The sequence below is a fragment of the Mirounga leonina genome, unplaced genomic scaffold (genome assembly GCF_011800145.1).
Source record: "Mirounga leonina isolate KUSES-001 unplaced genomic scaffold, KU_Mleo_1.0 Mir_170, whole genome shotgun sequence".
Classification (NCBI taxonomy): domain Eukaryota; kingdom Metazoa; phylum Chordata; class Mammalia; order Carnivora; family Phocidae; genus Mirounga; species Mirounga leonina.
This window is the reverse complement of record NW_023270433.1, coordinates 22,722,853-22,750,002: the sequence shown is the minus strand read 5'-3', so window position 1 is coordinate 22,750,002 and position 27,150 is coordinate 22,722,853. Positions and strand designations below refer to the sequence as shown.

At 43.7% G+C, this 27,150-nt stretch overlaps 1 protein-coding gene across 8 annotated transcripts in view; it reads left to right on the top strand.

Annotated features, from left to right (window-relative positions):
- PALM2AKAP2 (PALM2 and AKAP2 fusion) overlaps window positions 1-27,150 on the top strand; it is a 346,978-nt gene that overhangs the window by 44,248 nt on the left and 275,580 nt on the right. For all 8 annotated transcript variants that reach the window (XM_035016104.1, XM_035016101.1, XM_035016107.1 and 5 more), the window contains one exon: window positions 25,241-25,321. In XM_035016104.1, the coding sequence (XP_034871995.1) occupies window positions 25,241-25,321 (81 nt within the window). The remainder of the gene's footprint in view (window positions 1-25,240; window positions 25,322-27,150) is intronic.

Below are 27,150 nucleotides of genomic sequence, written 5' to 3'. Positions count from 1 at the left end.
GTTCTGAGATTTGGGAGGATTTGAATTGGATCACTTATTTAAAACACAGTAAGCCAGGATTTGTGTTCTCCTCGGCATCTACATTTGCTTGTTTCTTGATTTGTTTTGTCATGGCAACCTACTAGGCTATCTCTTAATTAATAAGGAGACACATGGCATTCATTCCAGTTTTCCAAATGTGACAGACCAAAATGCTTTCTATTCCTATTCTTTGAGTTTATATGCCAGGTATGGAATGGCCATGTGTATCTCTTCAGGATTCATCCATGCATGAAACTCCTTGAATCAGCACAATATTGTACAACCTAGTTCTGTTTTGCTCATCAAGTGTCAGTCAGTGATTTATTGACAATCTAAATAAGTGGCCCATTCATGATTTGTGAGTGATAGCACACTCCCCTGCCTAGTTTCTACCTCATTTCAAGTGGGCTTTATAATATAAAAGTGATAGGTGTACAAATAACTCTATCTTTTGGGGTGCAGCTGTACTATCAGCCAGAGATTTTTATTTGACGTTTACCATTATTTCACAAAATGGGAATTCGTTTCATAAAGAAAATGAGTTCACACAGAGAAATTGCACTTTGGGTTTTCTTAAGAAATGGCGAGTGTTGTGACATTGAGTTGATGGGTTTATATTTTCTGATCCTGTGGAAAGAATAATATCAGTACATGAATCTAATAATGGAAGGGGGAAAGTGAGTCTTCAGAAACAGACCTAAAATAAGTTCAATTTACTGTTATTAGAAAATGGATCTCAAAAGAGTGCTCCTGAAAGGTGGTGATGTGGCAATGGGGTATACAGGTTTTTCTGTGAATGGACTCTTTGATTCCAGTTTATCAGAAGAGATGGAAGAAATATGATTTGTTTTATAATGCTTTGGTTATTGACTTCATAGGAGTTTGTTTGATGCTTCAGCTCTTATTCACTGCCACTAACTAGCATACAGAGGAAATATTGCTTATTCATTTGAATGATTTTTTTAAGAATGTGAACATTCCCTAATGGTTAAACTTAGTTATTTGGGTAGGTTTCTCCCCCTGGATGCCCACCTCACTTCTCCATTGGTCTGGGGAGCACATACTGCGTTGTGTCACCCTCTCTTAGGAAGCCCTATGGCCATCCTCTCCCAAGAGGCCATCCTTTGCATTGCATCCAGGTGTGTCTTGTTATAACCACAGCCCTTAACGCATCTGTTGTCTCCTCACCTGCTTTCCTCTGTTTAGACTGTGAGTACCTTGAGAACTAGGAGAGTGACCTATTTATCTTGGTTTCCCCAGCACCCTGGAGCAAAGAGCACAGCATGTTGTAGGCTCTTGTGGCAAATGTAATTCAAGGCAGCTTGGGACTGTCCTGCTCACTGTGGATGGAGGATAAAAACAGAGGTTTCTAAGTTCCCTGCCTGCCACAAAATTCTGGGTTGAAAAAATATGAAATGTTCCTTTCTGCACACAAAAAAGTCTTCCATTTCACTATCTCAGGACCGAGATAACCAGTCCTGCTTGGCAATCCTGTCCACTTATAAAAATCAATCCATCAACCAATTAGTAATTTTTATGAAAGGAGTCAATACAAAATAAACCTTGATTTATAATTTGATCATGGAAACATTTGACGAGTTCAATTAGGCAAACAAACAAAAAACTGAAAGAAAGACAAAACTGAAAGGAGAAAGAATGACCTATTTGAATTGTGTGAATGATTCTTCATGAGCCTCTGTTCCGGTGGGTATGGAGTGGGAGACTGATGAATTTACTGAAATCTCTACTGGCTTCTGTTTATGATTTTAGTGTTTAAAGATTTGGATATGTTTTTCATGCCTCATGGCCCCTAAGCACAAGCCAGATTTCTTTATCCGGTGGTCAAACAAAGAAGCCATGCCCTGGTTCACAGAAGGAGAAAGAAAGAGGTGACTGCACTGGACTCCATGCAAGACACTGTGCTAGAGGCTTTATGAACATTTTAATGGGTTTAATGGGCAATTTTGGTGATAGATGATTTTCACCTTATACACTGATTAGAAACTGAATGTGACTTTCTTGGAGATGCAAGATTTGTTCTGCAGATAGACTTCAGGGTTGGCAGGCTTAGTGAGCACGTCCTACATGTCAGTGGGGCTGAAGGGAGGGTCGGGGTGGGGTGAGGGGGGCCTGGTCAGCTCACCAACCCAAGCGCTAGTGCTGATGTATGATCTACAAAACACATCGAAGCCTAGGATTCTGACCTTGGTCTGGCTGCCAGCTGGGGCTGAGTAAAGTCTTTTCATGCCTGCCTTCCTTTACCTCAGTTAATGGGGCGGGCGGGGGTAAGGAACTGTTAAGGAAAAGGAAGAACAACAGCAACCAGGCAATGGTTCCTTTCACTAAGGAGAATAGAGTGTGTTTACTGAATTTTAACCACAAAGCCCCAGCCAATAGTTTTAAAGCTGGGTTGTAATAACAGAATGGCCTCAGGGGAGAGGGAGAAGGAAGAGGATGCTTGGTTTTTATTGTCTGCTCTACATTGTGTGTTGTGTTTAATACTCGTGACAGTCTTAAGTGGAAGGGACAATTCTCTCCATTTTACTAACGATATACCTGAAGCTCATGGGCTGTGGAAGGCCACACAGTCAACAAAACGGAGTCTAGACCAGAACCCAGGCTTGTCTCTATTCAGAGTCTGTAGTTTTGTCGCTGCAGACTTGTAAAATTGACAAAGGTTGAAGGCTAGAGGGTGACTCCTACATGCTACCCTAGATGTAATCGGGACATCAGGTTTAGGGGTTGTGTGTCAGGAGAATGGGCAGATTGTGAGTCTTTGGGTCCCCTGAGCCTTGGAGGAAAAAAACCTTCCATTGGGATTCAGAGCTGTTCAGTTGGAGGTGCAGTGTTCAATAGGGGTTTCCAGTGCCTTCTTTCCTTCTCGTGGATAGTTGTAACTGCCCCCACCCCCACACACAGAGGAGTACTCGAGCCCGTGTGCATACCTGTACATACACACTCACATACGAGGCACTGTTATCTCCCATATAAGGGTTCCTGTCCTCATCCCATTCCACCCACAACTATGTGTGCCTCTCTGTGGCTGAACTTTGCCTTGTATTAGGGCACTGACATAGAGGAACTCTTCACCCAGGCCCCAGAGAGTGTGCCTCCTTCATCTTTAAGCCCCTGTGTTCCTAGCACAAAGGTGATGAAGCTGCCTGATGGTCTGGGGTGATTTTTGACAAGTAACATATGCGACCGCTTGATACCCTTATGCCACCATCAGTCCCATGGGGTGGATGCATATCAAATGAAGCTGGACAACTTTTTAAAATCACAATGAGAACATTCCTAGCAGAGTCAGAAACTTCTGGGAGTTGCTTGCAGGCCCTTAGACAATAGTCTCTTTTCTGGACTTATCCCAAAGTTAGTGACAGATGCAGTTAGAGGAACAGAATAAAATCTAAAATGATGCAAGCCCTTTTAATTTATAATTGATACCACCCTGCATTTCTTGGTAATCGTTGGAAAATATTGAGATTTGTAGTGCTTAATCAATCCATTCCTCTGGTGAGCCAACTGTCTAAGTCAGTATAGAATTCTGTCTTTTTGATTGCTGAACTAGTCTTTTTTTGTCTTGGTAGAGAGAATGATCTAAAAATTCCTTGTTTTGGGTGACTTGAACTGTCAATTAAAATTTAAAAGCCAATTATTTTTAAGCAGTAGAGCCTTACAAATACTAAAGTTGCAGACTGGAAGCCAACCAACCATCCAAAGTGTAAAGATTTCCTTTTTGGGGTAACACTCACAGATTCTTTCCATTTTATTCCAATTCAAGTGCCCCACCCCCAGTCACAGACATAGACACAAGGGAAAGCTCACCAGTTGGCAAGGTTGAAGAGGTGTAAAGGATTCGGTGCATGAAGAAGCAAGACCCTCACCTCTTATGGGGACAAGAGCAGAGCATGCTTGTGCGAGGCAGTTTTGGCTGCACGGAAGGTTCTGGAAGTGCTCCAGGCTTGAGGTTTGACAAGTCTCACTGGCTGAGTTCAGATCCCACCCAGTTTAGTCACTTGCTAATATGTAAACATGGCCAATGACTTGATGTTTCTAAGACTTGGTTCTATTCTCTGTGAAATAGGATTATGGTAACCACACTCACTTCATAAGGATGCTGTGTTGTGAGGAGCAAATGAACCATCCATGTGAGTAGGGTGGCACAGTGCTGGGCTCTTATTTCAGTCTCGGGAGTTAACATTAATCCTTCTTTCCTGCCAAATAGTAATCTGAGGCCATTTGCCATTTTCAAAAGAAATGTTCTTTTTTTTTTTTTAAGTTAAGAAAAATGTACCTAGAAATCCAATTTCTAATTTAGTTTCCATACTTTATCAGAAAAACCCAGATACCTTAAAAGAGTTCCACAAAATACAGATTTCTGATCTAGAAAATTCCTCATCAGTAGTGATGAAGAGCTTTTGCAAACACCAGAGTTCCTTTATGCCAACAAAACCATTCCCCAGTCACAGATCATCTGACACAATTTCACTGTGGTTCTCAAATGGTTAGAGCTTGTTTAAAATGCATGTATCCAAGCCCCATCCCTAGAGAGGCTGATGGGGGCCTGGGAATCTACATGTAACAAGTACCAATCTAACTCTGAGGAGGCGGTTAGTAAACAGCACTTTGAGATATGCTGCCCTAGGTCTTTGGGTTCCTCTCATCCCTACAGCACCTGTCTCCCCAGGGCAGGTGCTCTTTGGTCTTTCTCCTGATGGAAGAAGATACACCACTCCACTAAAGACGAGCTGTCTCACCTTTTAAAGTCAACTTCCCAACCATGTATTGAGCATCTACTGTGTGCTAGGCATCATGATGGGCCTGGAGTTTATGAAGATGAATTCAGCATGGCATGTGCTGACATGGAGCTCACAGTCCGGCTGAAGACACCCTCAGAAGAGGGCTTCCATGTATAATGCAGGTGCTCACGAAGGATCGTGAGATCAGTGCTGGCCCAGACCACCCTGGCCCCTGAAGGCCTGCCCACAGGTCCCAGTTTCTGGTCTGTGGGCTCACCTAGTGTGAAGACTCCCTTGAGCATCAAGGAATGTTCCAAGCATGACTCATTCGGGGAGTTATTGGTATATAGGGCAGGATAATTATTCATTGTGTGGGACTGCCCAACACATCAGAGGATATTGAGCATCTGTCTCCTCCCAAAACTGAATGACAACTGTGCCCCAACCCTGTCATTGTGACAATCTGGGAAGGAAGCACTACCATGGTGGGATGATACTGCCCCAGGTTGAGGGCCTCCCTCCAATTTAGCTCTTTCTCTGTCTATAGCTCTGTCCCTCCTGAAATGACCACCTCTCTCCAGGGATGTGCTTTCTTGGGACTGAGTTTGACAGTGAGCAAAGTTTATATGTTTTAAAATGTAAATAAGTTAACATGGTATCAACCAAGGGGAAAGAAGAGTCATTTTATAACAGAGAAAACAGTTGGGATGAAGAAGGTCCTTAATCACCTGTAATTTTTTTTCTATAAAGAAAAGGTGTTCTATTTTTTCCACTGATGTGCAGATGAGAGTCTTAGGGTTGCCTTCGGGAGTAAATATGATTTATAATCACATAAATCATAATCAGCATTTTTCAGGATGTAAAGTTGTACAGAGTCTGAGGCTGACCCTTAGTGGTGTGAGGAGTGGGGCCAGGTTGGGGGTGGGGTCTTCGAGAAAAGAGAGGCCAGCCTGAGGCCCTGACTTGCAGAGTGTCTTAGTTCTGCCTGAGATCACCACACGTGGAAATCAAGCTGAGGTGACAGCTTTTGTATTGAGCGCTGAGAAGGACCTCTTAAATCCTCACAACAACCAAAGCTTTCGCATCTTGCAGTTGGGGAAACTGAGGCTTAGCAGCCAATGTCAGACAGCCAGGAAGAGTGGAGCTGGGATTCACTCAGGCTATTCAAATCCAGAGCCAGGACTCTGGACCACCGTACCGTCCGCCTTCTCACCCATCCTTTGCTAGATTTGCCTCTTTTATTACTCATTATAGATTCAGTCTGATTCCCCCCCAATCTCAAATTCTTCAAAATGAGCAGCTCTTCTCATAGAAACCCTTTGTTCGTATGCCAGGAGGGGGTCTCCACTTCGTTGCTGTTGTTGTTTCTTTTTCATCTTTTTTTATTTGTGAGACCTGAGACCCCAGAAATCCTAGAGGAGACTACAGGCAGTAAATCCTCCAACATCGGAGGGGCCCCACTTAGATAGCTCAGCTGTTGCAATGCCACGGTGCCGGCCGCTCTCACTGCTCAGATTTGGGCCTCGTGGAAGCTGGCGTTTAATTTCAACAGCCCGATAGATGAGAAGGGGCAGAGAGACACGTTGGCAGGGGAGGAGGGACAGGGGAGGGTGACATAAAAGGAAGGCTGGAGCTGGAGTGGAGAGACCTGAGTTTAAACCCGACTTTAAAATTGACCCACTGGATGACATCATGCATGCTCCGATTCCCATTTCCCATTCACTGTGAAAAAGGGATGGTGTTATCCACTCACCTAATGGGGCTCTTGTGATCATTCAGAGCAAGGAGACAGCAGAATCCGAAGAGAGATAAACACCGCCCTCCCCCCGGGGGAAATCCTTAGGCATGGCGGTAGAACATTTGAGCATTTCTATTTATTTTTTCCTTTGTAAGAAATTAAACTTCACTATATTTAATATAAGGATTGCCCCTGATACCCACAGCATGCTGTGTGCTCTGGGCAAGTCCCGAAAGGAAAGAGGGAGTTTCAGAAGCAGAAGGGGTGAGCAGCTCTGTCTTCACTCAGCACATTGTGTTGTTTTGCAGTTCATCTCTGCAGGTGACAGGGGCTCACAGAATCCATTACCCATTTTAAACTGCACCAAACTGAAGATCTGACTTACAAAAGGTTTTTGCACGGACACTATGAATTAAAAGCTAATACTAATAGTATCCACATAGACCAAAAGATGGCAAACTAACACTTCTCCTGGAAGGAATTTTTTTTCTTTTTTTGTCAGCTTCATCTAGACGTTAAAAACAAAGACAGGCTAGTCATATCTGATAAGAAGTTGGCCCCAAGCAGTTAAAAATTATCAAGAAGACTTTTTGAAGATTACTCTCATGAACAGTTCTCTTACTTGCTCATTGATTTAACAGATTGCTTATTTCATCTACAAATTATCCATTTTAAATGCCCAGTTTGCGCATATTCTATAAGGTACACATTGGTTAAGTGGTACCTATATATTATGTCTATTATTTATATACATGCACATGGTATGTACTGAAAATATTTTATAGATAAAGGTGTGTGAAAAAATACCAAAGGCCGCTCTGTGTAATAGATGTGCAGAGCCTGGCATAAGTGTTCATTTCCATCCTCTGTCCCCCTGGACTGGAGTCTGTGGTACTGAAGTAGGCCTTGCTGATGGAAAGAGAGGTCGGTGTGATTTCTGGAAGAGGGTGCATCTAAAGCTAACAGCTGTGCTCTCCTGGGCCTCGCCCCGTCCCAGCTGCTCACACTGAGCCAGGACGTGGCCAGCTGGCTACCTACTCGTGGTCCTTTTCTGTCACCACTGGGCATTTGTCACAACCCTGGCATTTAACCCCCAGACACAGCCGCGAAGACAAGCTAAGATTCAGATCCGTAGTTCTTGTCCCCACCAGCCACACTCAGTTTTCTGGTTGGTCAGACACAAAAACTACAGTTTTTCAGATTTGGGGGTCTACTCCTCAAACTAGCTCCAGACCATTCATGTCTTGGTAAATCTGAACTTGGGACGCAGTTGCCCTTCCCAGTGATAAGGCAGATTGCCGTAGCTCACATCTGCTGAGTGGGGAGTATGCCTAGCCTTCCGCTAAGCACGCTTCCTGAATGATTCAGTTTTCACAACAATCACATGATGCAGGTCTGCTACTGGCTCCATTTTAGGCATTAGCAACCTGAGCCTTAGAGAGGTTTAGTAATTTTACTAAAGGAAAGTAAAGGTATGAGCGAGGGTCTTAGTGTCTCATTGGCCTGAGAGTCATTTTCTGTTTGCAAAGCCCGTTTTGTTAGGAACAGATGGGATGTACCATCCTACCTCTTCAAATAGAAATGCCCTACATGCAATGTGGTATCCTGGATTGGATTCTGAAGTGGAGAGGAAGGACATTAGTCTAAAAAAATGGTAAAATCCCAAGAGTCTGTAGTTAATAGCTCTGTATTCATGTGAACTTAGTTTTGACAGCTGCACCATGTCCACGCAAGATGCTGACATTAGGGAAAGCTGGGTAGGTCAAGCTTATCGGTTGACCTCTACCATCTCTGCAACATTTTTATAAATCTAAAATTATCTTAAAACTGAAAGTGTATTTAAAAATGGAAACGCCGAGTTCCCGTGTGTACCTGTGTGGACACGCATGCTTGCATGTGGGCACGTAGAGGGTTGTGTGCGTTCGAACCCCCTCTGCACATTACTGCCCACCTGCTGCAATCCCCACGTGCCGTGTGATTCCAGCAGTAGGGCATGCCCGTCCACCTGGGAATTATGAGGGCGCCAGCCAGAGGGAAGCCTGCAAAACTCACACATGACATGCCCTGTCGTTGTCATGTCACATATATGTGACATCACCTTTGCTGTAGAAACCCTGCATCGTGGGTGGTAGTCTCGTGCCCTGGGTGGAAATGTCGGGAGGGGGCGTGTATATGCTGGTAGGAGGGCATCGTGGAGTCAGTCATGAAGATGGACTCATGGAGGGCTCAGAATGACCAGTTTATGTCTTAAATGCTCGTCTCACGTAGGGCCATTTGCAGCGACCTTTTTTTTTTTTTTTGGCAAGTACATTGGAGGATTCCTCTGCTTGATCTTCTCATCCAGCTCCCAAAAGGAAACCGAGGGTGCCTGGCAGTTCTGATCTAAAAGGCGAGCCGAGGAGCTGCTGGCCACCGAGTTTTGCTTTGTTTCTTAACATGTGCCGTGGTGATGCTGAGAGCCTATCTTTTTTTTTTTTTATGGTTATTTCATTTTTTTTTCTTTTTTTTTTTTAAAGATTTTATTTATTCATTTGAGAGAGAATGAGATAGAGAGAGCATGAGATGGGGGAGGGACAGAGGGAGAAGCAGACTCCCTGCCGAGCAGGGAGCCTGATGCGGGACTCGATCCCGGGACTCCGGGATCATGATCTGAGCCGAAGGCAGTCGCTTAACCAACTGAGCCACCCAGGCGCCCTCATTTTTTTTTTTATTCTTATGTTAATCCCCATACATTACATCATTAGTTTTAGATGAAGTATTCCATGATTCATTGTTTGTGCATAACACCCAGTGCTCCATGCAGAATGTGCCCTCCTCAATACCCACCACCAGGCTAACCCATCCTCCCACCCTCCTCCCCTCTAGAACCCTGTTAGTTTTTCAGAGTCCATCGTCGCTGAGAGCCTATCTTGATTGTCATTCGGCTGATGGCTGTCTCCTGGGCCGCCCTGGAAAGCTGGAAGGAAGACAGTTCCCAGTTTAGGCGAAAGCAATTGCTTCCCCAGATGGCTAGGAGGCAACCATAAAAAGTGCCTTGACTTGCTAAAAATTGCTCGATTAACTAGATTCAGGGATTTTCAGGGTTTCTGGGTTAGACTGTGTTCATTTCGTACTGCTGTTCAGTGTAATTGCTCGAGGCCCCCGGTGATCAGAACAAATGGGTGTTCGGGCTTTCCTGGGTGACTCTTAGCACGCAGCCCTGGGGAGAGGAAGGAAAGAAAACCCACTCATCTGAATTCGTTCCATGATGAGGCAGAAATCCTGTAGGCTCAGCGTCCTCACTGGAGACCCAACTTGCCGGGTGTGTGTCTGTTTGCTCGCTCGCTCATCGATTAATTGTCTACTGTGCACCAGACACCATTCTGGGCATTGAGAATATTGTGCGGGACAATCAGAAGGTTCCAGGTGCCTGGGATTCTCAGTGAGAATCGCCTCGCTTCATCCTTGTTCGCTCCCTCCTTTCCTCTGGCCGTCAGGAGTACACCAATTCAAGACTTGTGAGATGGGGTGTTTTTCCTTTCCCCGTGACTTATCTACATGTGTGCCCCACCACCCCCAGCAGCACGATCGCTTCAGGGCACTCCCACGGCTTGTTGCTCCGACTGCTGACCCTCCGAGCTCCCCGAGTCCATAAGAGCGCTAAGGGGCGGGAGGCCGTTCTTGATGCGGGGTCGCCGGGGTCTGCAAGCTCCAGCCTGCGGGCCAGATGGAGTACAGCCACGGCCGTCTGTTTATGTCCTGTCTGTAGCTGGACGAGGGCAGGGCCGGATAGTTGTGGCACAGACCGCGAAGCCAAAGATATTTACGATGTGGCTTTTTACAGAGCGAGTTTGCCAAGCCCTGCCCTGGAAGATAGAGGTTATAGGATCCAGGACACAACATGGACTCCTTATAAAGCGAGGGAGACTGAGATAGGAGAGAGACAGAAAGATCACTCAGAGAGTTCACAGTCTTTTATTTCCCAACAAATGCAATACTCCATATTAGGTGTTACCTATGGCACTTCTAGCCCCCTGCTTGGAGGCAGGAATCTTCCAAAGATCAAATGCATGGGCCCGAAGCCCCGGGACCCTAGGCTGGTGTTAGTTAATAACTCTTTAGGGAGGCAGACATCTCAAACTGAGCTAAACATAAGGCATCCAGCTCGGGATTTGCAGATAGATACCTGCTCTATCGAGAAATACTATGTGCTGTCACAATATAATCTTGTTTGTTTTTTGGATAGCCTTTTCTTTTTCTTTTTTCTTTTTTTTATAAGTTAGTTGGCATTCACATGTCAAAAAGGCATGTAATAATATGGGTGCCATTTACCAAGTCTGTGATTTCCCCTTCTTGTCTTATCGTTATCCTTTTCATTCGATGAGACCTTTATCAAATATTACCCTGGGATCTTCAGTCATCCCCCTGACCAGAAGTGTACCTGAACTAAATGCTAAGTTCCTGGAAAGTGCCAGAACAAAGGAGAAGTGCTCATTCTGTGTCAGGTACCCCCTGGCAGGATGAGCCAGGTCGGAGAGACCCAAGGGTCTCATGGGCCCTCAGTAGTATGGATTCCCTCTCCCGTGCTCAGGTTGTCATCAGCCCCCAGAGGAGACCGAAGAGGGAATTCTGGGAGACTTTGGTTGTACCTGTGGGATAGACTGCTTGCAACTCAAAGCTGGCGGAGAACCTACTCAGCTCACCTTTATTGCTTTTTCTCAGTACTCGCCAGACGTTATGGGTGGAAGCTGCATAGAAGGAATCCGTTCTCAGGGATGATCTTTTTCCTAACCATGGTCTTCCCTAATTTTGAAATGTAGTGTAGTATCCAGGCATTTAGGTAAATCTTCAAAGCACAAAACTTGTTTACTTTTGATGGAAACCAGATTCAGTTTGACCTGCATTTGAGGTGTTTTCTGTGGTTCTATATTCAGCACCCCCTTGACCTCATCTGACTTGGTTTACCACCCATGTTCTGGGGTAGAAAATTGTAATCTAAACCAAATCTAGGAGCCTCACAGGAGGGGATGAGAACTCAGACAGCAGCTGGTGGGGATGATAAATACTACAAAGAGAAGCAGTCTTGACTCTTGAGAGACATGGGCTCAGTACACACTCTACAGTCCTTACGTCAAAAACCCCATCGACCTTGGGCTGAAACACAGATTTTGAAGAGCAAAGAAAGTAAGGACTTAACGGCAAAAATAGGCAGGTGACTGACTCTGTGCTGAGTCCTCAACAAAATTTAACCAAATAGCTTATTTTGGATTGATGAAGAGGAAGCTCAAACCAGCCCAAACAGAAGGAACTGCTTCTCAGCCTGAACCATGGGATTGTCCCAGGCCCTGTGGTGACTTTCCACCTTTGCTCACATTAAAAGTACCTGGGAGCATTCATAGCCTGCAGCGCCCGAACCAATGAGACCAAAGTCTTAGGAGGTGGGGCCTGGGCTTGGTACTTTGTAATGTTCTTCAGGTAATCTTAATGGTCATCTAGGGTTGCACACTGTGGGGAGAATTAAGGTCAAGGTGTGGAGGCGTCCAGCTGGCTTCTGCATGTTCAGAACTGGATGAGACTGGAAGCCAGAGGTTAGAAAGAAGGAGGTCAGGGCACCACTTACGTGATATTTATAGCCCGAGATCTTGAGTCTTGCACCAGACTATAGCCATAACTCTGGAGGGTTCCCTGGGGAGAGATATACATGGGCGGTAATGGCAAAGGAAAGCAACGTCTCGTTTTATTCTGTGGCAGACTTGGCACAGGTCCCCGCCCACTTGCCTGGCACCCATGCCCTGGCTGATCTCTGGTTAAAGCCAATGCTGCTGGAGTGGGACGTGACCAGGAAAGAGAGACAAGAGGAGGTTCAGGAGAGAGGCAGACAATGCATCACGGATGGGCTTCTTTGATTTTATCCCAAATGAAAAGGGAAGTCATTGGATGGTTTATAAGATTCATCTTATTTAACTAATCACTTGCTCTTTGATTTATTTATTTATTTTTTTGGTGTTGCATATATATCTCTAGGTTGAACATCCTTTACAAAAATCTTTGAGCATGTCAAAGACAATTTCCTCTGCATAAATCCTTTATGATGAAGTCAATCAATAACCTTTGAAATGGCCTTCCAGAAAGACGATTCTTATTTGTAATTCCGACCGAGATTAAAGAGAGGGTCTTTTTTCTTCACACCCTCTCCAACACAGAACACATGATATTTTAAAATACACTGAGGGTGTGTAGGAAGCAAGAGAGTACATTTCATAGGTGGAACATGGCATCCCAGTGCTTAATTTGCATTTCTTTGGTTACTGATAATGTTGAACATTTCCCCTATATTTTGTTCTTTTTCGTGTATTTCAGTGTTCATGGCTTTATTACAAATAATATAGTTTTGTAAGAACCTTTATTTATTAAAGGTCTTAGCCCTTTGATGTAAATATTGCAAATATTCGGTCCCAGATGGACACTTGCCTTTGAGTTGTATATTTCGTTGGCACTATAAAAACCACATTTTTAAGTTTTATGTAATGAAGTTATATAATGAATGTTCATACTTTGTGGTTTCTTTCTCTGCTTTATGTTTTTAAGGTCCTTTCCCCTCCTAAAATCAGATAATCACTGTATTTTCTCATGTTTTCATTTTTTACATTGCCTAAGTCCATCTAGAATTTATTTTGGTAGATGGAAAATTTTGTACAACAGCAGAAGAAATAAACCCTCTTTCATTATAGACAAGGGCACACCTTGGCTATATGATAATTCTGACATCAACAGTGCAAAGAAGAGGGGGACCAATTTGATTCCTCCTAGAAAACTAATGGAGCCATGATAGACTCCTGTTCAGAACGGAGAAAAGCATCACTTTTTTAAACCTGAAAAGTGTCCTTTTAAGCCTGAAAACACAGAATAATAGTCTGTAATAAAGACAGATTACGCAAGTATGGTTTAAGAGCAGCTTGCAGTTGATTAACAAAGTGGTAGATATTTTCTTTCATTTAAACTCCCCCTGGGTCACTAAGGATTTGGCTAATAAAGGGGGAAACTGTCAAAACCCTTTATATTAGTTGCTTGAGTCTTATTTTCAACTTGGAATTATATCATTTAAGACACAGAGAAAATGGTTTGGGGAGGGCAGTTTGGCCCTATTAAAGTGTTAAAGAGTCAAATCCTTTGACTTAGCAGTCCTTCTGCTAGAAACTTACCCTATAGATTTACCCCACAAAAATACATTTAAGATGTATGCAGAAAAAGATTCATTAGAGCCCTGTTTATAACAGCAAATAAAATACTGGGAACCACCTAAACAATCCATCAGCAGCTGACCAGTAAAATAAAGTAAATCTAAGCAGCAATTACAAAGAATGAGGGGGGACCCCATGTGCTGAGTTAGAAAAATCCCTAAGAAAAAAGGAAGGTGGAGAGCAGGAAGCTTGTGTAATAATTCCTTTTATATAAAGTATAAAAGATCTCTATGGATAATAGGTTGGTATACTTGTGGATTTTTTTTTTCCCCCTAGTAGGATACATAAAAAACCTAAATTAATGGGGGTGGGGTATAGGGAGACATAGCTATTCATTTTATTTCTTGGTGTATTGTTCGAGTTTTCTCACCATACACATTTATTAGCTTGATTTATATTATGTTTTTATTTTTTTAAAGATTTTATTTATTTGAGAGAGAGAGACAGAGATAACGACAGAGATAGTGAGAGAGAGCACGAGCAGAGAGGAGAGGAAGACTCCCCTCTGACCTGGGAACCTAATGTGGGACTTGATGAAGGCAGCTGAAGGCAGATGCTTAACTGACTGAGCCACCCAGGCACCCCCAGAACACTTTCAAGTAGGATGAGAACAGTCAAAACTGAGCATGAGTGAGTAAACATGTCCAAGGTCATGGGCTAGGCAGTGGCCAAACAGGGGCTGAAGCCCAGACCATCTGATTCCTGAACACGTTGTTGTGAACAGAGATGTGTTCTGACCACTAACATTTGCTTATCTCTGAGAGAGCTCCACACAAGACACTTGGAACTCACGACCTCCCCACCTTCATGCGCATGTGCCAAAACCTTCCAGAACAAATGAGATGTGGAGGATGCAAAACATTCTGATGTCAAATCTTTCCACCACCACCCAACCCCCCAAACAGAAGACCTTTTACAAAATCTGTGAGCATTTCCCAATTCCAAACAGAAATAGGTTGAGCCTGGATTGGAACCTTCAGCAATTCCTGGTGAACCACTATATTCATTTACTTCAATCCCTGCAGGAGACACTTCCAGGGGATTGAACGATTTCATAAGGAGAGCAGATGCAAAATGAGTCTCTCCCATTTGAACCTTTCATCTGAGAAGGACGGTTGCAAAATGAGGCAGCAGCTGGGAAAGCTCTCAATTTACCATGTCAGGCTCATGAGTAGAGATACTCTCTAAATCTGGGGCATCTAGGTATTAGAATGTATCTCTAAAATTAGATGACAGGAAGAGTAAGGGGCAGAGGAATCCACTAAACTGACAGTTCTAGCTTGGGAAGAAGTGCAAGACCTGCAGAAAATGTCCCTCGGCCGGAAGCAGGAGTGGACACTGCGTGGACCTCATGGGAAGCATTTCTCCCACTGGCTGCTTGCAGGTCTTAAAGCATCAGCCCATGGACCAGTAGCGGGGCTGGGATGCACCTGAACAGAGCTGTGGTTGTTGGAAATACAAGACAAAATAGTGTGCACAAAAATAGAACGTGAACACGATGTGGGGCATTCTCAAAACAAAGGAACGCCAACTCTGAGAAATGAGCATCATTCCAAACAGAGATGTACACACCTTTCCTGACTCTTGCCAATCACGTTTTTGTTTGTTTCTTGCTTTAGATGTCAATACCTGGTGACCATCTACCTGCATCTATATCTATATCTACATCTATCTATATCTATGAGAAAAGTACAAAGAAGGAAATATAAATAGCCCAGATAAATAGAGCATTTAAAAACATAATAGGGGGCGCTGGGTAGCTCAGTAGGTTAAGGGTCTGCCTTCAGCTCAGGTCATGATCCCAGGGTCCTGGAATGGAGCCCAATGGTGGGCTCCCTGCTCAGTGGGGAGTCTCCCTCTTCCTCTCCCTTTGTCCCTCCACCCCCGCTTGTGCTCTCTCTCAAGTAAATAAAATCTTTTTTAAAAAAGAAAGTGTTCTATGATTCGTTGTTTGCGTATAACACCCAGTGCTCCATGAAGTACGTGCCCTCTTTAATACCCATCACCAGGCTAACCCATCACCCCACCCCCTCCCCTCTACAACACTACATCAAGAACTAATGATGTAATGTATGGTGATTAACATAACATAATAAAAAAAAAGGAAGTGTTCTGAGGATTAAATGAAAAACTGGAGGGATCCTGGCACATAGCAAGTAGTCAACAAACTTAATTACCATTATTATTATTGTTTTTGTTGTTGTTATTTTTACCACCAACAACATCCTATTCTTAGGTTCAACCAGTACATATCTGATTTTTGGTTCCATGAGTAGATTGCAGTTGCTTAGGCAAAATCCGAAGCCCAAAACTTCATACCAGGTGCAAAGGAAGAACCTGTACCTGCTGGGTTCTGCACTCTGTCAGGAGATGTGCTTGGTTCCATTTTTTATTGTATTTCACATAGCACCTTAAGACATTTATATTTCCATATTTCATACTGGGTTCAAATTCTATTTAACACTAGCCATTTGGCCTCATCTCTGTATCTCCCTGTACCTCAGTTTTCTCCTCTGTAAAATGTGGGTAATTACTGTACCTAACCCACTGGATCGTTGTGAAGGTTAAAAGTGTTAATATTTGCCAATCAGAACGGTGCCAGGCACACAGTAAGCACTATGTAAATGTTTGCTAGTGTGACTTTATAGATGAGGAAGGGCTTGTGACCGTCTAGAATGAAGCCATTGTTCTACTTAGTATCCTAGATTCCTAGAGCTGGAAGCTTACAGTGAAGCTGTTCCAACCTGCTCAGTTCACATGTGGGGAATCGAAAGCCCAGAAACAATAGACTCATCCAAGGCATCCAGGGGTTAGGGGTCGAACCTGTACCCAAAGCTGGGTCTCCTGACTCCTAGTTTGGTGTTCATGTGGCTTCATGGTAGGAGTAACGCAGTACTTTGAGAGTGATGATATGGAGATTATGTTCTGTGGGTGAATTTAGTTATGTTATTTCTGGCATTTGGGACTTTCTCAGAGTTCTCTACCATTCCATCTGTATAGAAACTGCCTGATTTTTTTCTTCACAGTGGATTTATCTATATGATACCATAAAACAGATCTTACTTTCTCACGAGAGCCATGTCAGACCACTCTCCTTTTTGGTTTCCAGAAAAGGATGCTAAAGGGAAGCACGCCTAGCAAAGAACTGGATGTTATGACCATTAAAGCAAAAATATAGCTATATGGCTGAATAATTATTTAAGGGGTAACACTGAGGACATATCTTAAAAATAGACTTAAGATATAATCCATATGGACTATCTACAAAAGACTTTAAACTAAAACTTTCCTGTGTTGTGCATCGGACTTGTCACTAATAGGCTAGCTATATTAACTGTTCAATTTTGCATCTAAACTCTGTATAATGTTTGTTAAGATTTTAGGTGTTAAAGTATCCTTTCAAAAACCCTTAGGGAAGTTTGAACTAATCAGTGGCTCTTTCCTATTTAAAATTCTTTCTTTTGACTTTATAATTTCTGTTAAAAGCAAAACAAAGCAGGCAGTTCCCTCTGTTACCAATAGATGGCAAGTTCAAGGCCAAGTAATCAGTTGAATGAAAGATAATTACCTAAATGGGAATGCTAGTCCAAACTAAGCAATGGGAATGAATAGAGTTGTAGAATTCTCTACTTCATGTGGCGATGGTTGTAGGTTGAATGGGTGCACAGCTGGGCAAAGCAGTGTGATTATAGGAAATGTAGTTTACTTGTCCTTTTGACCAAGACTTATGAACTGATTCCAGATTCTGCTCTTTAGTTTTGTGGGATCAGAAAATCACATAACAACTTGTCTTTCAATACACTCGTCAACCTAAGTCCAAGCATCATGTTATTCATTTTATGGTGGATGGACATTGCAGGGGGCTTAACAAGCATTATCTCTCCATTTAGCTAACTACTTGGGGAAGCAAGGATATAATCAGAATCATGATTGGTGACCTTCCAAGTCAGAGCCAGGAGAGAGAGGTTTGATATCTGGTGGCATTGAGATCAGATAACTGATCTCTGGTAGGGGTACGTCCGCTGAGCAAACTCAACATTCAAGTTATCTGGACAGGCAGTTGGACAGAGCTGGGCGGGCACCTCCTCGATTGTTTTATCCTTGATCACTCAGGTTCTCAGTTTTCAGACCGACCATCCTGCTTCTCTTTCCTCAGATACATAAATAACACTGGTTCTACAGAAGCATTAAACAGGTAATTACAATTCAACCATGCCTGAGATGACATTCTGATTCCTTAATAGAAAAAGCTCACAGGGGCCCCATTTGCAAGTTGATTTTCCATAATTTAATTCTCACCATTACCTTACTATTTAGCGTAGCTTATATAAAAGCTTTATATAAAAACTTATATAAAATGGTGATTCCATTTCAGCTAGAAGGCACATTCAGAGAAGCACAGACTGAGGAAAAGTCCAGTATTCTTACCGGAATCTTTGGGAGTACATTGAAGAGGATTCATTTGATAAGCCACAATAAAATACCACAAGATTCTCTCCTCCTGATCTTCTGGTCTTAGTAACTCAGTTCCTTTTCTTTTTAAATGAGTGAACTTCAAGCTGTCCCCAAGCCATCTCAGTTCTTTTTTCTTCATTCTTGCCTTCCTTTTCTCTGTCTGATTTCCCCCCTATCAGCTATATGCCCTGTTCCCTTTCCAAGTGCAAACTATTTAAAACAGTTTGGGTCTGTGGTTCACTCTGCCCCTTTCTCTGAATCTGCACTGCAAAGCCTAGGAACCAGCTGGCCCAGAGTCACTGAAAAGCCTGTGTGAGCTCAGGGAAGGGACACACAATTCCCTTTGGCTCACAATGGGCGGCCATCAAAGCAACTTTCTCTTTATCTAGCAATAGCCGGAGGAAATACTGCAACATTTAAGTTTTAACATATTTTCTTTTTTTCCCCCTCTCATCTAAATTCTGGCATCTCTTGAAGGCAATAGTGCTCTGAATATGTAGGTCTTCTGGTTCCTTCCCACAGATGCATGCTGGGGCTCTAAGTATCTGCTCAAGTCAATGTGGGCCTCAACAGAGGAAAGGGAACTACCTTTCTCTGCTCCTTACTGCCCTCCCTGCTCAGCCTCTTCCCCTCTCTCACTGTTTCTCAGTGACTCATCTGGGACGCCTCCCCAGCCACCACCTTGCCTGGGTTGCAGCCCGGGCAGAGGAGGAAAGAGGGAGTCTGCCTCCTGCTGCACAAGGGTGAACATAGGCTTCCTAGGGACTTGCCCTTGTACTGACTAACCACCTTTGCCCAGAGTGTGCTCCATTCCAGTGGTGTTCCTTACTATGCTAAGAGCCTGCAGTTTCATAATGTTGCAATACTTCCAGAAAATACTTGCCAGGAAAATATATAATTTACAGAAAGACAATGAAAGTGACTTGCTAGGCCTCCCAGATAGTAGAGGGATCTGGAAACCTTCCTAATGGATTGCGATCACTTCATTCCAGATGTCTCTTGAGTCACATTCCCCCTGAATGGTTCGCTACTGTCAGCTCATTATGCTTTCCCTGGAATTTCCCCTTACCCCAGCTTTTCTCCCCAGAATGAGCTTTCCATGATTCCTTCCCAGAGTTAGCTTTTTCAACTCTGTTCTTTTATGCATGGCAATAATAGTCTATTCCTTATGGGCTAATGTCTCCAACAGAAAGACACTTCTGGTTCTACTGACTGATCGCTAATGTGTTTTCAATGATATATTTTACTGCCATTGAAGTCATGAGTGCAAATTCATAACGCATTTGAATGAAGGATTTATACAAATAGAACATGATCTCAGTTATATCTGATCTCAGTCAGATATAACTATTACATATCTTCATCATGCAGGGCTCTAGGCTTTGGAGATGCTGCAAGATTTTTTTTATTAATTTGAGAGAGGGAGAGGCGGGAAGGGGTAGGGGCAGAGGGAGAGAATCTCAAGCAGATTCCCTGCTGAGTGTGGAGCCCAACTCAAGGCTCAATCTCACCACCCATGAGATAATGACCTGAGCCGAAACCATGAGTTGGATGCTCAACCGACTGAACCACCCAAGTGCCCCTGCATCAGCCAAGATTTTTGTCCTTAAAGAGCATGTAGTTTGGTAAAGGGAGAAGATACGTGTAAGTGCTAAAGTGCTCAAGGTGCTAATGCAGAAAGACCCACAGCCTATAAAGGGAGCAGAGAAAGAGGGATGATGAATTCTATTTGGAGGGAGCAGAAAAGGCATCTGTACTTGTCACTACTCTTTGAGTTGTAAGTGATAGAAGCACCGCTCAAACTAGCTTAAGCAAAAGGGAGGTGTCTTAGTGTATAGAATTTAGGAAGGCCAGGGGTGGTTCTGGCTTCATGCATAACTAGACCTGGGACCCATTAGTGTCATCAAGATCCTTCTTTCTCTGTCTTTCAGCTCTTCTTCTCTCTGCATGTTCGACATTCTCCAACATGGATACATTTCTTCCATGTGGCTTGGGAAGATTGCCACTCCGATGTGCACTGTCCCAGCTTAACCTCAGTGGAAAGGGAGCTTTTCTCTCCCAGTATTCATGTGTCTATCCCTAGAAATATTTCTTATTGGTCCTGCGGGGGTCGTTTAGCCAGCCCTTGGCCCAACTGCTATTGCACTGAGATAAGGTGGAATGATTAGTCCAGCCTGCGTCACATGCAAATCCTTGTGGCAGAGATGAGCCTGGCTACATGTGATTAACTTATGACTGTCATACCCACCAGTTCCATTTACAATGAGGGTATGTGAATTCTCTGAAGGAAAGAAGACTGGGCAGATGGTTACTCTAGTTTCATTGATATTTAAACTGTATTGTCAAAGAGGAATACTTTTTTTAAAAAAAAGATTTTATTTATTTATTTATTTATTTATTTATTTATTTATTTAAAGAGCTTGAGCAGGGGGAAGGGCAGAGAGGGAGAGAGAGAATCTCAAGCAGACTCTGTGCTGAGCATGGGCCCAATGTGGGACTCGAGCCCATGACCCTGAGATCATGACCCAAGCTGAAATCAAGATTCGGACACTTGACCGACTGAGCCACCCAGGTGCCCCAGTACTTTTTTTGTCAGATGAAGCAGTGAGGGAAAACTTACTATTTGCCATTGCAGGCAATGGGAGGCATTCTGGGATTTGAAGTAAGGGATGGAGATACACTTCCATTTTAGAGTATCACTCTAGCAGCCATGCAGAGGGACTTGCTCAGAGCCAGGACTCAGAAGCAGAGAGACTAGTGAGGACATCCCTGTAGTAATCCAGTTGGAAATTGGGTGTAACAGGTAAGTGCTATGGATTGCTAAAGATACTAATGTGGAATATTCTACATGTGCAGGTGGGGAGATAAAGGAGGGAATATGAAGGTAGTAATAAAGGTTGTATTTGGGAAGCAGACGATGTAGAGAATGACAAGCAGAACCAACAGGAAGCGGTCTTTCGAGAAAGTGATGTGTCCAGGATAACTGCAGTTTCTGATTTGAGTAGCGCCATTTGCTGAGATGAAGAATAGAAAGATGTGAGGCTAGGGGAGGAGGGATGGCCAAGATGATGATTAGGCAAGCACTACATTTGAGGGAATGGGTATGAACTCTTGGCCATTGGATATGGGAATCTGGAGCTCAGAAGGGAGACCTAGGCTGAAAATCCAGATGGGGAAGTTATCAACATACCGTGTATGGTCGATGAGACTAAAGGGAATCATGTCGTCTAACTGTCTGGAGTGGGAAGAGAGTTAGTGGTTTTGCCTTCATCCAGGGAAGCAGAAGTCTGGGGAGCAGCAGGCTAACAGGTGAGGAGCACAGCTCAGATCTCAGCAGCCCAAGCAGGCGATCCCAGGAACCCAACAGTGTCGTACTGGAACTTGCTGGACATTGACTCATAATTGATTCTATACAGAGGCTGACTGCACGTCGTACCTCTTTTGTTGGGTTCGTAGTGACCTCAGGACCTAACCCCATCACTGTGGGAGCAGACTCAACTCACCAAAGATTCCTCTAGCAGCCGTTGATGAACAAAGGGTCCTTGGGACGGGGCCAAGCCTGAGTCTGCAGCAGACAGAACACAAATGTGAACATGCTGATGCTGGTGCCTGGTTGTGTATATTAACAACTGTTTGGTTTTGAGTTTTAACCTAATAAGGAGTTTCCTCAGAGAAAATATGAATACGGCACCAGTGGGGAACTACTGCTTTCCCACTGTTGCCCATTCCTGCACCAGCATGCTTTGGTCTGTGTGGCTGAAAGCCAAGACCCTGCCTTGCCTACCCGCCCTAGATCCTATTAGTCCAGGGTCTCGTCAGCTCTGGTTCTTGTATTTGTCCTTTTCTTTCCGTTCTGATCAGAACAGCTCTAAGCTACAGGGGGCTTGTTAGCTTATCCATCCCCACCACATTGCAACATCCTCCTAAGACACTTAATGATCTTTTCATCCAGAGGCCAGCAAATTCTGACTACAGGCTAAATCTGGCCTGCCACCTCTGTTTGTAAATAAAGGTTTATTAGAACACAGTCACACTCGGGGTGCCTGGGTGGCTCAGTCAATTAGGTGTCTGCCTTTGGGTCAGGTTATGGTCCCAGGGTCCTGGGATTAAGCCTTGTGTCGGTCTCCCTGCTTAGTGGGGAGACTGCTTCTCCCTCACCCCCTGCTTGTGCTGTCTGTCTCTCAAATTACTAAAATCTTTTAAAAAAAGAAGAGAACCATACTCATTCATTTATATATTATTATCTAAGGCCATTTTTGCACTGCAGTGATAGCTTTGAGTAGTTGCAACAGAGATTGTATGTTCTACAAAACCTAAAACATTTACTGTCTGGACCTTTATAGAAAAAGCATCCCGTCCCCTATTAATCCATCCTATACACCAGTGCCAGATTAATGTTCCCAAAATGCCATTTTACCATATCACTCTCTTGCTTAGAACCCTGCAATATGCCATTGCCTATAGAATAAAATCCAAACTTCTTGGCCTGGCATTCAAGGCCCTCAATGGTCTAGTCCTAGGCAATCTTTTGAACCATCGATCTCTATTCCAAAGAGCCAGCCCTACACTTCAGATAGATTTCCCTCCTCACTGTCCCTGGAATGTGCAGGGACATTTCTACCCTTGTTCACACATTCCCTTTTCCTGGAATGTGCGCCCCATTAATTTATATCTACCTAATTCCTACCCATTTTTAATGAACCAACTTAAAACCTGCATCTTTCTGATCATGTCTGTTCACAGTGACCACCAGTGAGTCTACTGCTTGGGGATGTAAAATTTCACTGTTTATACCATCGGGAATATTTTTTCTATTCAAGGCATAGTTCACTCATATCATCGTGGGCAACTCTGGAGTGAGGATTTTCTAGATGAACAAAGACCCAGAGGTGGGAAAGCCTAGGTTTGCAAATGACCAGACGTGTAATTAGAATACTGGCTTAGCGCATTCAGGTTCTATAACAAAATACCATAGACTGAATTTGTTTTCCACAGTTCTGGAGGTTGGGAAGCCCAAGATCAAGGCACTGGCAAATTCCGTGTCTGGTGGGGGCCTGCTTCCTGGTTCAGAGATAATTGTCTTTTCACTGTGTCCTCACCTGGTAGAAGGGGCAAAAGAGTTCTCTGGGGTTTCTCATATAAGGGCACACTAGTCCCATTCAGGAGGGATCCAATCTCATCACCTCATCACCTCCCAAAGGTCCCCACCTCCTAATTACTGTCACTTTGGCGATTAGGTTTTAACATACAGATTTAGGGGGAGGACATAAGCGTTCAGTCTATAACAAACACGTAGCACACAGTTTCACATGCGTGAAAGTATTGTGTCTCTGCATCATGTGTCCGTGACATACTACCTCTTGGATCTGGATTTAAATTTGGACCACTACATATCTGGATAGCCAGTGGGAGCGAACGATAAGGTCCCGTGAGCCTACTCTTGAGGGGCTAGAGTAGCTAGGATATAGACATGGTGGCTGGTTCTGGAAGTCCTTGCTTTGTCATGTGGCACTTCTGAGGCACTGGATGGGGGGGGCTCTTCTCATTAGGCCTCACTTTCCCATCCACTGTCATATATTATATGTTCTTACACATTCTCTGGGATTAGGCAGCGTCCATAATGCACCACTGATCGGAGTTCTTTGGTAAATGGTTAACTTCTTGGGCCTCACTTTGGCAGGGAGGTTATATCCCTGACTCGGATATCATGTCTCCCAGCGGCTTGAGATTATAAACTAATATTTCTTACAAGTCTGTGCATTGCACAGAGGAGCTTGGTTGTAACACAAATCATAGCTGTGTTGACTTGAATAGAAAACATAGCAACTCCTTCTGTTAGCACAGAGCCCAGCAGCCAGCCTTCCACAGTATCGTCTCCTCCAGAGTTTGGCTGTTCTATTGTCGGATGCCACTCTGTCTGTCTAGCAAGTTTCTCCCTGCATATGTGAGTCAAGGAAAATAATCCAGTGCCGTAAATGTCTCAGCAGACCTCCCCACTGTGCACTTTGGAAACAAAACGTGGAACAAGTAAGCTGTCATTAAAGGCAGGCCTTTCTGTTCTTAAATCAGTCACGTTTATATGATGTCTCTTGTCTGCATTTGAGAAGTATGGGGAAGAAGAGCATTAAGTGTGCACTCCAGTGGAAAGGTTATGCTCTGAATACAGGGGAATTACCTCCCTTTAGAGCCGGCGTCTAGGCATTACCTAGAAGAAAACATGTGGCAATAAGTATAAGAACAAATAACGTTTATTGAGCATTTACTATGTGCCAGACCACTGTTCCAAATCCTTTACATTATCATCTCATTGAAACCACGCCCCAACCATATGGTTTAGGTACAAATTATGATCTCCTCTTTATGTGAGAGAAGGTGTGGACCCAGGGAGGTTAAAAGAACTTGCCAGAGGTCACACAGGTAGCAAATGGCAGAGCTGGGAGTTGGATCCAGGCAGACCAACTTCAGATTTCATATTTAACATAACCTCAGGGAGCCCCCCCCACATGCAGTGCTCCCCCACCCCCACCCCGAGACTAGTTTCAGCAGAGACCACCCATCTAATTTGCATTGTTTGTGAAGTCGAAAGGGATGATTTGTCCTACGAAATTGGAACTTGTGTTGGATTACATGTGTATGTGATTTCGATGAGAGAAAGCTAACCCTAGAATCCCCACTGTTTCATTCTGTCATCTTTGCAGTTTATAACAACCTTTATCTTTTCGATGGAGACATTTTTATTCTTTGTCTCCAAATTAACGCTGCATAGAACATGACTCTGTGAGTGTGTGAGTGTGTGTGTGTGTGTGTGTGTGTGTGGAAACCGCCTTTTCTTCTGGATGAAATTGCTGCAGCCTGGCTGACGGAGGAGACTCTCCCACTCGCCGAGCCCACAGCAGGCATGTTAGGCAGAAAGCTCCTGGAGGCAGAGAGGCAGGTGACACTGTGTGTGTGCCCAGCGTCTCTGTGAGCGTCTCTACAGATGTGTGTTGCCACCACTGCTTCCAGCCTTAAAATTCCTGGAGCCAACACCCACCTACTCTTACAGCCTCTCTCTCTTTATTTTCAAGGAAAAAAGAAAGAGGCAGACTGAAATAGAAGGCAAGCGGCAGGAACTTGACGAGCAGATACTTCTGCTGCAGCATTCCAAGGTAAGTGGCTGATCCCGCGAACCTATTCCATTATTAGACATGCAGATCACACTCCAGAGAGCTGGGCAGAGCCTGCCCTGGCATGAAGGCATTGCCGCCGACTGCGCTAGCCCTTTCTCCTTTAGTCAGGAAACCATCTCTTGGCTTTTCTTGTGAATTTCTCCAATGCAGGGCATTGTTACAGCATTCCAGTTTCTGCAAGCATGAGGAGATTACAGTGTGCATGTGGACGGGTTTGGGGGCTGGTGTGTGCATGTGAAATGTGGTGGTTATATATAGAAATTGGATGGGAATTTCCACATGGTGGGCGAGGCAGTGTTCCGGGGCTGCATCCCCAGTGCATTAGGTGCTGAGCATGTGTCTGTTCAGAGCTTCCAAAGGACACATTGAACGTACTGTTCTTTTATAGATTAAAAATCTGAGTATTTTCTTTCTTGATATGGAGAAACGGGAGATAAAAGCACTGTGATCTGATAAAAGAGCAACCCTGTGTATTTCCCATGATTCATTCGTTTTGTTTCTACTTTCACAATTTTGGAAGTATTCTCTTAGAACGAGCATTTGGCCAAGAGATGGCATTGAAATGATTTGACTTGGTTGGGTCTCCGTTGCACAGAGAGAGAGAGATGTTTCATTATTTATTTTTCTTTAAAACATAAGGCACTTAAGCATCATAATTGATTACAGCCTACGAGAAAGCTCTGTCACTGTCACAAGGACTCCACGGGCTATAGCATGTTGCTTTCTGCAGGCTTGCAGCATATTGTGAACACATTCCAGTGACCAGCTGGGAGTTGCTGCATGCCTTCTAATGCTCTGGGATTTTCTTTAGGAAAACCTTCTCCTGCTCAACTCAAGTTGCTGTGACAGTCATGTATAGATCTGCATTGCTCAGAGGGCTGGTGGGGAAGGTGGGGCTAACTTCAGGGTGATGCTAGGTATAGATAGTTTAGATTCTTTTAAACAAGATGAGTCTTTATGATTGTATTTCCCATTCTTCTCTAGAAGATAGGGTGGTGCTAAATGAATCCTTAAGATGAGAATTATCAGCAAGCTGGTTTCAAAGAGCAGCATGACCTAAATCTGCTTAGCATATTTATCAGTTTACTATCAACTTTAACCAGAGAAATGTGTTTAAAAGGAAGAACAATAGCATGATACTGAGAATATTGCCCATTTATTTTTGCTCTTGTAAATCCATTTATGGACCTTTCTTTGTAGGAGCTTACACTATATCCCATATGCTGTTACTCTCTCCTTACAACATTTCTGAGGAAGCATTGAGGGCTAAAGTTAGTATTTTCTTCTTACAGAGAGGGGGACTTAAAAACACTTAATAGAACCAAGTGAATTTTTCAAGGTCAATCTGGACAGAGCTGGGACTCTGGCTCAGAGTACAGTCAACTCACTCCTTATAAGAGACCAAAATGTACTAACACCTCAGTGAATTCTAGGTTTAAGGTGGATTTTTTTTATGAAGGAGACTGAAAAAATGAGAGGCTGTTTTGACTAGACAGCCCCTCTTCCCTTTAAGCTCAACATGGTTCTTTGCTTTTGCTTTCCTTGAATCAAAAGGCAATAAACATATGTCAGAAGATTAAGTTTCTTTTGTCCCAACTTCTTATCATTCTGGATGCCAGATAAGATACCAAGGACTCATTCATTGCTGATGTCCAGCACAGTATCCATCCATGTATCCATTCATCCATGTATCCATCCATCCATCCATCCATCCATCCATCCATCCATGTATCCATCTAGCCATCCATCCATCCAACCATCCATCCATCCATCCATCCATCCATCCATCCATCCATCCATCCATCCAT